Raw genomic sequence first — 13,537 nt, forward strand, 5'->3', positions numbered from 1 at the left:
AAAGCCCGGGACGCAGTGTTACCATACGCAAACACCACAGGCGGATGGACAGATGGAAAAAAACAGAGTATAGGTGTACACTGCTAGTTGTACAAAGAGAATAGTTTTCCTAACATTCAAGAAAACATTTCCTGCTTTATTGACACTGATTAATCCATGATGCTATATGGCTGTATATCTGTGCAGATCGAAGGACGGAAACTCTTCAATTCAATGAATAACGAGAGGCAATGATCGTGATATGTGACTGCAGGGTAAATGAATGCTTTCGAACAATTTGGTCGCGAAGCAAAACAGAAACATATAGAACATACTGTCGACTAGGAGTTGGAAAGTAGAAAATAGACGTCAACGCCACTGCTCATTTTCCTTTCCTTTCTAGCCGCTCTGATGCTTCGTAATCCTTTTTTTGGTTTCGGTGAAATGGCGACAAGACTCATTTTCGGCCGCTTGTCGTTCTTCATGAGAGAGAAGCTTAACAGCTTGCAAATAACTCTTGTAGAGCGAGAGAGTGAGAATAGTTTTAGGGGAAAAAAAGAGTAATATAATAACGTAACACCAAAGAAGCTATAACGGCAAGATGATACCCTTAAAAGGTAGAGAATAAAGTTTAGTAGACTGCTTTTATTGAAACAAAATAATATATATATATATATATATATATATAATATATATATATATATATATATATATATATATATATATATATAATAATATCTATATATATATATTATAAATCAACCGACGACTAAGTCAGAAAGCGTTCAAAAATTATCATAAAACCAGTGGAAATAATTATATATATTTTTGGAAGGAAAATTTAAACGGCAAAATGGGTGGAATTGAACTAGGTGAAATACTATGTTTTTGGGGTGCAAGCAATCAATGCTTTGTTATTCTCGGCCGAATGAATATGCACCAGTGAGATTCTTTCATAAAGTTCCTTGATACAGTAATTGTCTTCCTGTTCAGTCTCCTTTTTTTATATAAAAGTTTCTTCATTAACGTGTTCACACACACTCACATATATATGTCTATATGTATATATGTATTACATATATATATATATATATATATATATATATATATATATATATATATATATATATATATATATATATATATAAGTCATATCACATTACCGTGATTCATATACATATATCGAGCTACAATGTCCTTTAATATCTAATTCGCTCTACCTCGGAATTAATATATTTTCATATATGCTTAACCGAAGGGGAATTTTTTCCTCAATAATAGATTTACCTGTACTTGGGCGCGAACGCAGGTACATTCAAATCCATGCTCGTTAGTGAAGCTCTCCCACCCCACCACCGCGAGAGGCCAAAGGTTTATGTCGTCTCTCACCCTCAAATACTTTCTCGCTCTGAAGTATTCGTTGGTTTGGAGACAACATCAACCCACCTCGACTCCGGTAGTGTAAGTAGCGCTTTTTGACAACACGTAGCATTTACATAAGTCATATCACATTACCGTGATTCATATACATATATTGAGCTACAATGTCCTTTAATATCTAATTCGCTCTACCTTAGAATTAATATATTTTCATATATGGTTAACCGAAGGGGAATTTTTTCCTCGATAATAGATTTACCTCTACTTGGGCGCGAACGCAGGTACATTCAAATCCAGGCTCGTCAGTGAAGCTCTCCCACCCCACCACCGCGAGAGGCCAAAGGTTTATGTCGTCTCTCACCCTCAAATACTTTCTCGCGCTGAAGTATTCGTTGGTTTGGAGACAACATCAGCCCGCCTCGACTCCGGTAGTGTAAGTAGCGCTTTTTGACAACACGTAGCATTTACATAAGTCATATCACATTACCGTGATGCATATACATATATCGAGCTACAATGTCCTTCAATATCTAATTCGCTCTACCTCGGAATTAATATATTTTCATATATGCTTAACCGAAGAAGAATTTTTTCCTCGATAATAGTTTTACCTGTACTTGGGCGCGAACGCAGGTACATTCAAATCCAGGCTCGTCAGTGAAGCTGTGATATGACTTATGTAAATGCTACGTGTTGTCAAAAAGCGCTACTTACACTACCGGAGTCGAGGCAGGTTGATGTTGTCTCCAAACCAACGAATACTTCAGCGCGAGAAAGTATTTGAGGGTGAGAGACGACATAAACCTTTGGCCTCTCGTTGTGGTGGGGTAGCTCGAATGATTTATATGAATCACGGTGATGTGATAAGTATTCATAACAAGGCTGCGTGGGTCAAACGCTCGAATCGGCTAGCATGGTGGAGGGGGTTTCATATCGATTCTAATTACGAATACACCGAGATCGGCGGTGATGTGTAATGGTCAGAATCGATATAAACTTATATTAGCCTCTCTGATAGCAGATTCGGTAGCGTCACTGTCCGTTCCTGATTTCGTTCCCTGTCCAACTGGACGGTGGTTCGATCCCATGGGGGGACAAAATTATTATCAACTACAAAAATTCCCCCTCGGTACATATATGAAAATATATCAATTCCGAGGTAGAGCAAATTAGATATTAAAGGACATTTGTAGCTCGAATGATTTATATGAATCACGGTGATGTGATAAGTATTCATAACAAGGCTGCGTGGGTCAAATGCTCGAATCGGCTAGCATGGTGGAGGGGGTTTCATATCGATTCTAATTACGAATACACCGAGATCGGCGGTAATTTGCAATGGTCAGAATCGATATAAACTTATATTAGCCTCTCTGATAGCAGATTCGGTAGCGTCACTGTCCGTTCCTGATTTCGTTCCCCATCCAACTGGATGGTGGTTCGATCCCATGGGGGGACGAAATTATTATCAATGTTACAACCCTTGGGGTTGTTATAAAAGTTCTTATTATAATAATTGTTGTCAGTAATAAATGTAACTCAGTGCTAAAGGTCAGTGGAAACAAACACTCAAGAAAACTTAACAATATTTAATACTTAAATAACACAATTTAGATCAACCTTGTCGGATGACAAATAACATAACTTGATAACCAGGAAGGACAAATACCAGTCCTTAGAAACACACTGGATTCCCTAAGACTAAGAAGCTAAGTCCTAACAAAGACAGGAGAAATAACCGTTATTAATAATAAACTTGATTGGATCCAACAATTTAGCTGGCCAGGCCAAAAATTACCCTAATACTAATTCCAAGAAAGAAGGAAGACAGAGTAAATAAAACAGGAAAACCATTATAAATCCTACCTATCAACACAAAACTAAGCACACAAAACCTTGTCTATAATAGACCTACTGAATGACGTTATATAGTCTCGATGCAAATATGACAATATATATATATATATATATATATATATATATATATATATATATATATATATATATATATATATATATATATATATATATATATATATATATATATATATATGTGTGTATATATATATATATAAGATTAAATAATACAAATGATGTATAGTTCTTCTCACTTCAGTGGATGTATCAGAGGAGAGACAAAACTAGGGCCGTGATCCACTCGCCATAACAGCTATCAGGGCAGGTCCTGAACGCCAGAGTATTACCATAAAGGGAAAGCGATCCCAAACGAAAATCAGAGACACTCTGTCTTACCTGGCGTCAGCCTCCCTACAGGCCATCTCACGAGCTAGCAAGCTCCCAAAAACCATAGCAGCTGATTGAAGACGAAAGCGACGGCAACAATTCCCTGGGAATTCCTCCTCGTCAGGGAAAGGCAGGACTGGCTCAAGTCGCAGGTGACAGGAGCACCTACGAGTACCTTATTGATGTACTCAAGCCGCAAGTCGAGGCAGGAGACACTCGAGTCGCAGGTGACAAGAGAACCTGCAGACAACAGATCAAGGCGAGGATCCAAATCGTAATCCAAAGAATCGTCGTCCAAAATAAACAGCCAAATAATCGTCATCCAAAATCCAAATCAGTATGCTGCTCAAGGTGTGATATCAAGGGAGTGCTCAAGCCCGAGCTGAACTGTCCGAGCACCAACGTCCAGACATCACCAAGACGCGTTCATAAACACTCGTGTATATAAAAAAGAAGAAACAATCGTTAAAACGATAGTTCGGTAATATAAACAAACGGGGAGGAGGCGCCTAACCACACTGAGAAACGTTAAATAAAGCACTTTACGCTAAACACTTAAAATGACGAGACAACGGACACTTAAATTTCAAAAATAAAATAAACAAATGCTCATCCAAAACAAAGGCTATTCTGCCACAAAATGATTCTTAAAAACTAGTAATTAAACCTAGAAAAACAAGGCTGATCTAAATTCATAAAAGGCAAATAAAAATAATCTAGTCCTTTCTAATAATCAACTAAAAAAATTCCCCCTCGGTACATATATGAAAACATATCAATTCCGAGGTAGAGCGAATTAGATATTAAAGGACATTTGTAGCTCGAATGATTTATATGAATCACGGTGATGTGATAAGTATTCATAACAAGGCTGTGTGGGTCAAACACTCGAATCGGCTAGCATGGTGGAGGGGGTTTCATATCGATTCTAATTACGAATACACCGAGATCGGCGGTGATTTGTAATGGTCAGAATCGATATAAACTTATATTAGCCTCTCTGATAGCAGATTCGGTAGCATCACTGTCCGTTCCTGATTTTGTTCCCCGTCCAACTGGATGGTGGTTTGATCCCATGGCGGGACAAAATTATTATCAACTAAAAAAATTCCCTCTCGGTACATATATGAAAATATATCAATTCCGAGGTAGAGCGAATTAGATATTAAAGGACATTGTAGCTCGAATGATTTATATGAATCACGGTGATGTGATAAGTATTCATAACAAGGCTGCGTGGGTCAAACGCTCGAATCAGCTAGCATGGTGGAGGGGGTTTCATATCGATTCTAATTACGAATACACCGAGATCGGCGGTGATTTGTAATGGTCAGAATCGATATAAACTTATATTAGCCTCTCTGATAGCAGATTCGGTAGCGTCACTGTCCGTTCCTGATTTCGTTCCCCGTCCAACTGGACGGTGGTTCGATCCCATGGGGGGACGAAATCATTATCAACTAAAAAAATTCCCCCTCGGTACATATATGAAAATATATCAATTCCGAGGTAGAGCGAATTAGATATTAAAGGACATTTGTAGCTCGAATGATTTATGTGTATCACGGTGATGTGATAAGTATTTATATATATATATATATATATATATATATATATATATATATATATATATATATATATATATATATATATATATATATATATATATAACATATGAAATTAAGGTTGAGCAGATAGTATATAATTGACCGTGAACGACCTAAAAGATTCAATTATGTTGTTTCATGGAAAAGCGGCAACTCCTTTTCCTTCACAAAAATGAAACCTCGTGATAAATATCGCTGGCTCATCTGACCACCTCCCCAGCCAGCGGAGTTGGATTCTTAAGATTGAGTCTTAGCCGTATTTAAATTTCATAGGTTATTGGCATTCTCTGCTGACACGCCAGTAATTTTGACCATATTCTCTTTCACTCTTTTCAGCTCGAAGATGAAGACGTGGGTTTATCGTTACCTGCTGCTCTGGGCGATGGGCGTAGCGGTGGCGACGGTGGACGCATCCCGAGTTCAGCTTGTAGACAACGGGTATGAGGGCGTGGTGGTGGCCATCTCCCGGGAGATTAATGAGACTCTGGGCCCTCCCATCATACAAGCCATTACGGTGAGTGGAAGAAGACACACGCCCAGTTTTCGCTCCTTTCCAACCCCTTTCTTCTTCTTCTTCTTCTTCTTCTTCTTCTTCTTCTTCTTCTTCTGGTTGTTTTTTTAGCTTTACTTCTTTCGCTTTTCTCAGAATTGCATCGATCTTTCAACATTGTCCCCTCTTCCGATCTTTATGGGAGTGGACCTTTTTTCTTCTTAATCTTCTTTTTTCTTCTTCCCCTTCCTTTCTTTACTCTTCTTTCTTCTCGCCGGAGGACGAAGGCACCTCGTCCATATTCATCCAGATTGTTAATCTTGGTAAACTTGGTTCGTCTGATATGAACAAGTGATCGATTGCCATAGCCAGCGCAAATGAAGTATGATCACACAAACGATATATTTTCTCTCTCATCTCGGTAAAAGCAGATATTTGCCCCCCCCCCCCCCCCCCCCCCCCCCCCCCCCCCACCCCACCCCTTTTTTTATTCGGTGGAGAGACCCTTAAATTTATTTTGCATACGTTTAACAAAATCTGCGGTAGTTGTTGACCTAAATACTCATCGTTTGTGAAAAGAATATTCTATTAACGTTAAAATATACAAGTGCAAATGTGACACCAGGAAATATCCTTATGAAAAAAGTACGATGATTACTAGTTAAACAGATGTTACAGATGAGCCTTGACACCTGATCCAAATGCGTCTTTGGTTGTAACAGCCTTGTTTTTCGTACCGACACAAGAAACGAACTGTGGATCACTGAGGGAATTTGTTCAGACGAATGACTGTATTAATTATAACAAAAATAGTTTTGTTTCCTACCTTGGGTCATAGTTTTATTTCTGATTCCAAAATAAGGAACGCTTGTTTAGAAGAATGGCCGTATTAATTACTTTGGTCTGCTACAATGAGTTATTGCACGTAATTTTATTAACCATTCATATCCTGCAGTCTAATAAAGGAAATAAAATTTGAGATAAATGTTTCCAATTAAAACAAAGTAACATACATACTGCACTATTTACCTTTCTCTCTCTCTCTCTCTCTCTCTCTCTCTCTCTCTCTCTCTCTCTCTCTCTCTCTCTCACATACATTATTCTTAGTTATTAGAAATACGTGAATTCACTGACACTTTTAGAAGATAAAAAACAACCATCGTATTTTTCAGTGTTGCGTTGAACGTTGCGCTGTACAAGAAAGAGCTCTTTTATTTCTCTTGATGACACGTGTTACATGTTACATTTCTAAATGTTATGAAATTAGATTAAGTTTCTTTTACTCTATAATGTAACTGTGCGAGCACAGCCAAAAATCGTCTAATCATTTCGTATCAATAATTTAGTATCAATAACAACACCTCCATAGGGGGTTAGTGCCGTCAGTGCATCTCGTCTAGTTCACTGTAGGCATTACTTGAGGTTCTTTGCAGCGTCCCATCGGCCCCTACCTGCAACCACTTTCAGTACTTTTACTGTACTTCCGTTCATATTCTCTTTCTTTCATTGTCAATTTCCTTTTCTGCGCTGAATGATCTCTTAGGTCCCAGTGCTTGGCCTTTGGCGTAAATTCTATATTCAGTCAAAAACAGAGGAAAATGTTACAGTAAGTAGCTTCAAATCTATTATTTTAAAATTCGACATGGTGGAAAATTCTCAAATTTACCTGGATCCCGAGATATATGAATTCGACAACGATACAAATCCTTTTTGTTCACTGGGTCCACATCTGCCGAGTAGTGAAACTTTAAAATTTGCATCAGAAATCGCCCATTCTTCTACTCGTGAAAGTCAAAATCAAACAAATGGAAATAAAAATAGATACAAAGGAAATTCATCTAAGTTCGTTGATACCTCTGCAATTGCAGAAATCGTTTTGGGATGAAAGTTATCCCTGATTATTTGATTCATATTGACCCATTATTAATGGAATGCATCGAAATGACCATCGCTCCAGTAACGGAATTTTATTACTTGGGTTTGGATAAAAAATGAAAATGCAAATAACTCAGCTGGCAGTAGGATGACTCATGATATCATCTCAGTTGAGCAAATATAAGAATGAATATCTAGTGTACGATGTTTTATGAGCGCTTCAGTGTAAATGTATTAGATGTTGTTAGCCAGCGCTGGGCATTAGATGAGGCCGACGGATAGATTGAAAAGTTTTCCAAGGGCACTCGTAGTTAGGACACTTACCTCATAAAGGCCCCCATACACTGAACGATTGTATGAAAGATTGTCTGAACGATTGTCTATATTGTTCGCAAAAACACTTTGTATGGGCTTGTCTGATTGCAAAAGTGGGCGGAGTTTCGTGGTCTGAACGATCTCAGCGGGAATCTGTCACGACCAGGTTGCTGACTTTCGACTCAGTCTGTCATACACAGGTCGTTCAATGTATGTGTTTTTCTGCCGATAAAACGCTATCGCGCACGTCTCTTCTAGAGATGATGCCATGTCTTCCCAAGACAAAATCTTTGTTTAGACTGAAATCGGTGCGGAGATCGTTCATACTGTCTGAATAGTGTGCGTGTGTGTCGTTCATACAATCATTCAGTGTATGGGGCCCTAAAGTTAAAGGTCCGAGGTTCAATTTACGACATCATTCCATTTGAAATCGCATTGTGTCTCTGTTGTCCCAGGTCGTCCATCTCTCTCTCTCTCTCTCTCTCTCTCTCTCTCTCTCTCTCTCTCTTATACACACACATACACGCACACTCATTAACTTGCAATGTTCCAATTATAGTACTGTAGGTACATTAACACAAGACAGGTGAGCGTTTTATATCATTAAGTGACTTTCACCAAAGGTAAATTCAAGCATGTGCTCTGAACTAATCTCTCTCTCTCTCTCTCTCTCTCTCTCTCTCTCTCTCTTCTCTCTCTCTCTCTCTCTCTCTCGTAAAAGGAGCAATTGCAAGGCTAGTCAGCTTACGAACCGACCACTGAACTTTGACCTGATCTAATTGAGCATATTTGGAAAAGGTCTCATGGCTGTATCCTGAGGGAAGCCTCCTATTGTCCGTTTTGCTTCTAGTCATTTTAGTTGTACTGACAAAACATCCTAAGCAAATGATGTGCTATTTTATGGATCCTTCACCTAGCAAATGAATGACAGAATTTTTTTATAGATCCATCATTGTGTCCTAGTAAATGAGAGAATGTTGGTACACTGACGCCGATGAGCGTCTTGTAAGTGACACCCTAATAGTAAAAATAATCTTCCTTTAGCCTTAGTTTCCCTACATCGTTAGAGCAACGGTAATTCCAATTGAGCCTGCGCACATTATCAGCCCAAGGAATGATCATCGTTTCTCTGTCTTTTTATGCGCTTGTTACATTTGATACCTTCTTCTATCATACTCCAAATTCAAGATTTTAATTGACAAACTTCTCCCTTTAATTTACTCAATTATTTTTATGGAAATGGAACTTCTCTTGGTTGATCAATGTAATTACTGTTAATGTATTCCGACTTCATTCACATAAACACTGGATTTACAGTACAAAGAAAAAAATAAAATGAAAACATAATATATTGAAACAGTTTCTTCAAAAACGTGAAATATCTTTTCCTGATGACAATTGGGAAAAATTTGACGTCTTGAAGCGACTCCATTTTTCTTTTCTTTAGGAAATGATTCAGGAGGCTTCGAGGAAGTTGTTCCGAGCGACGCACTACAGGGCTTATTTCCGTCACGTGAAGATTCTGATTCCGAAGTCTTGGACCAACACGCTCGTCAACAACACTGCGCTCAGTGAGAACTATGAAGTGAGTATGATTGTCTCTTGAAGATAATACAGGGCAACCCTGATAGCTGTGAAGGTGATGCTAACACAGTCACTAGCAGGACTGTTGTTATTTTCATTATCAAGCTATCATCTCTCATCACCTATTTCATTTCGTTCTTGAAACGAAGCATGGTCAGTATTCTTGAACCAAACGAAATAAGGTCAGTATTCTTTGAGACGGACGAAACAAAACATGGCCAGTATTCTTGAAACGAAACGAAACATGGTCAATAATCTTAAAAAAAAAAAAAAAAAAAAAAAATATGGTCAGTATTCTTGAAACAAAACGAAATATAGTCAATAATCTTTTAAAAAAAAACATGGCCAGTATTCCGTAAACGACGCGGAACATGGTCAGTAATCTTTAAAAAAAAGAAATATGTTCAGTATTCTTGAAAAGAAAGAAGAGAAAATAGAAAATGATCAATAGGCTTGAAATGAAACGAAGTAATATGGTCCATATTCTTCCGTGTTGGTCTTATAACTTCTACCTATGTACCGAGAGTTATGAATGCTATCATCAAAGTGTGAAGATAAAGGTTATGTTAGAAGAGTGACTGTCATACAAACGTAATGGAGATGAAATAAAAAGTAAAAATTTGTTTATTAAAGTTTATATGTTTGCTCGGTGAATGAATTTGGTCAATCGTCTTGATTTTTAGTGTAATTTCTTTTCAGCATCAGAACTTTTTCATTCACATTTAATTGTTGCTTAGATTTCACATGTCTCCTATGGTACTCTATGCCTCAAAGTAAATATATTTCTCAGGCGTATGCTGAATTGACTCTGCAATCAGAATGTGTATGCAAGCAGCGATATATTTAGTTCTCGATTTCACCAATTGATATACAGATACGAATTTTCCACTTCCTCAGGACAGCGACATACGCATTGACCACATGAACAGCGTGTACCAAAACCAGCCCTACACTCACCAACCAGGCGGATGCGGCGTTTCCGGAAAGTACATCCATCTCACTCCTAAATATCTCACCGGCAAGTTCCAGGCCTGGTTGGGGTCCAGAGGTAAGCTAGCTCTGGGAGGGGATGTCGCTTCAGGATCTGGTGCATATGAGACACCAAGATGTCCTCGTTTCAAAAGGTAATCTTTTTGCCTTCTATCGTTTGGCATGAACAGGGAAGGTCCTCTTGGTGGAGTGGGCCAAGCTGAGGTGGGGAGTCTTTGACGAGCTGGGCTACCAGGGAGACGAAAGCTTCCCCCCCTTCTACATTCTTGACGATCGAGAAAACGGTGGACACTTCGGAGGAGGCAAAATCTATCCGACGTACTGCGCTGACAAAGTGGTCGAGGGACAGCAAATGTAAGATTCCGCTTTGTCTCACTCATGGAGAAATGATGAGGGAGTCCGACTGTTTTGATTTCTGTTATGATCGTTTCACTGGAGATTTGTGTTGTTATTCATTTTTTCGTCTGTTTTCATGCAGCGTGATCAGACTCTATCCTCTACATTTTCTTCATCCAGAGGCAAGCGAGGTCACCGTGGGTGTGACCTGAACGCTCAAGGTGAACCTGACCAGAACTGCCGTTTCTTTCCACACAGAGACCAAATTGCTTCCTCCTCGTTAATGTCTCATCCTTTCATAATTAGTGATACGGTAAGGAATGTGATGAACAAAATAAAAAGTTAGGTAACTACCAAATATCTGATTATTCTTTTCCATAACAATTCTTCTCTTAGGGGAAAGATGCTTCATAAATAATCTTCGTTTACTTCCAAACAAGGTTGTGGACTTCTGTGATGACCAGCAGAGTGACCATCCCCACAACTCTGTAGCCCCAACAAAGCAGAATCGCTTCTGTGGTGGACGATCAGTGTGGAGTGTGATGAATGATCACCCAGATTTCCAGGCTGGAGCGTAAGTAAAACTACACAATAAGAAAAATAGAAAGGACCTCAAAATGAACTGGTTTGCGTGTGAATACATTAATATTATGCTCCCAGCTGAATAACTATGCCTATAGAAGCAGGCAAAATTAGATTGCCTGGTCTGTCTGGTGAAAATGCAGAAGACTCATTGGCAAATTTTCAGTAGACATTTTGGGATGTCAAAGACCAAATGATTAGCTTGATAACAAGAAATGAAGCATGTTACTTAACCACATTACACAAATTTTCATAAAACAGTAGGCTGCAGAGAATTTCTGTGCTGTTTGGTAACAGTCTGGGTCCACGTGAAGAATTTGTTCTTACTCCCAAGGTATTCAAAACTTCTTTGAAGTTTACATGAGAGCTGAAGACCAGTATTTTAGAATTTGGGAATGATTTTGGTCCACAACCTTATCCAGACCCAAAAGGAAGAAACTGTTCCATCTATGAGATGAGCTTTCTCTATTTACTAATATTAACCCGCCGATGACTGAAACTTCCCTTTTAGGTCACCGGTTGGCTTCAATGACAGGTTTTCTTAGTATGATAAAGTTTGGTCATCCAATCAGTGAGATTCCATCTTGTCCTTTAACAAATGCTCAGTGGCAATTGAATTGAGAAAATTTAGGATAAAGATCTGTTAGGCAGACTTCAGGCTTTACTGCTCCACCCTGAAAACTTATCGAAATTCCTTGTCGTTGGTGGTATTCGCATATCATATCATCCTTTCGTATTTTAATTGTATTAGTTTGCATGCCTTGTTAATGATTCCTATCTTCATTTCTCCCCTATCTTTAACTCTCGACTTTCCTTTGTTGTTTGCGCTCGATCTCGAATTATCTTTTAGGCTATTTCAGCTACAGTAAAGAGATCATTTCCGAATGGTGACCCCATACTGTAATATATATAGCTCAGCGCCTCCAAAATCGTTTCTGCCAATTTATGTAGTTACTTTTTCACATGCTTCTGTTATCTTTGATGAAACTAAATTTCAAACTTGTCTTCTTCCAGCTACAAAAAAACTACTTTTATAGAGTAAGTGATGTTTTTCGGTACTGTAAATCATTGCTTATCAAAGGTACTAACACTTCACTGGCCTAATCATTCTCTGCTTGGAATACGTATTATGCTTATAATATTTTGAGTGCTCCCGTCTTGGCAGTGTTGAATCAAAATCAAACATTTGTATAATTGCAACTGTGGCTTCGATATACTTTTTTTGGGTGGGAGCAGTTTCCACCACTTTCGTAATACTTGAACATAAAGTAATAAATAGTACATAATACCTTCATCAAGGGTTAATTTGTCATTGCTTATGGTTATCTTCAACTGTTCCTTTAGTAACTTTGGCGACCATTCTAAGGTTTTGAAATCGAGAGTAAGAAAGACAACGATAAGAACTTAGATGTGATATTTTTTCGTTATGTCATATATTGTACTTTCAAGCTGTTGACGGGATATGGTGTAAGAAATAAAAGCATTTCCCCTGAAGTAGTTTTTTTTTATTATTAATCATACTTTCATTTTTAATATTTATATAATTTCCAGTCGCTTTACAAAGATTAAGCCCATAAGAAAATAGTAAGAAAAGCTACATGAAAATGTTAAAAGAAATGTAATATAGTTTGCAAATCTAATTCCTTAGCCTGATATGTCACAAGGAAAAGTTAATGCATATTGTGCTAATCTGGATGTCCTTCTGACGCTTAGTAAAGAAAAGTAAATAGTTTAATTCTCAATAACAATCAGCTCCAAAATGTGTTATGTCGCCACAGAAATAGAATTTCTCATAGAACAGATCAGCTTTAGTTGGATGTCTTGGGGAACCCCCAGTGGCAAAGCTAATCGCGTTCTTATCGCTCTCTTCCAGCAATCCTCCGACGGACAGGTACCTCGACCCCGTGATCGAACTGGTGCAACACACCGACGCCCATTATGCCCTCGTGCTAGATTACTCGGGCAGCATGAACGATCATTACCGAATCCACAAGTTGAGGAAGACAGCGCGACGGTGGCTCCTGCACGAGGTGGCTCAAGGAAGCTACGTGGCCATTATCCGATTTTCGTACGTTGGTCTCGGTTGTCCCTGGTTGGTTGGTTGGTTGGTCGGGGCTTTTTTGTGGACATCATTTGGTTTCACTTTGGAGTTTTT

At 38.5% G+C, this 13,537-nt stretch overlaps 1 protein-coding gene across 13 annotated transcripts in view; it reads left to right on the plus strand.

The window, feature by feature from the left end:
- Positions 1–13,537, plus strand: part of LOC135218373 (calcium-activated chloride channel regulator 1-like) — a 376,124-nt gene that overhangs the window by 341,418 nt on the left and 21,169 nt on the right. For all 13 annotated transcript variants that reach the window (XM_064254638.1, XM_064254632.1, XM_064254634.1 and 10 more), the window contains 7 exons: positions 5,547–5,724; positions 9,338–9,475; positions 10,372–10,522; positions 10,635–10,818; positions 10,981–11,113; positions 11,241–11,374; positions 13,256–13,450. In XM_064254638.1, the coding sequence (XP_064110708.1) occupies positions 5,554–5,724; positions 9,338–9,475; positions 10,372–10,522; positions 10,635–10,818; positions 10,981–11,113; positions 11,241–11,374; positions 13,256–13,450 (1,106 nt within the window). In that variant the 5' untranslated portion in view covers positions 5,547–5,553. The remainder of the gene's footprint in view (positions 1–5,546; positions 5,725–9,337; positions 9,476–10,371; positions 10,523–10,634; positions 10,819–10,980; positions 11,114–11,240; positions 11,375–13,255; positions 13,451–13,537) is intronic.

Source organism: Macrobrachium nipponense, chromosome 9, assembly GCF_015104395.2.
Source record: "Macrobrachium nipponense isolate FS-2020 chromosome 9, ASM1510439v2, whole genome shotgun sequence".
Lineage (NCBI taxonomy): Eukaryota > Metazoa > Arthropoda > Malacostraca > Decapoda > Palaemonidae > Macrobrachium > Macrobrachium nipponense.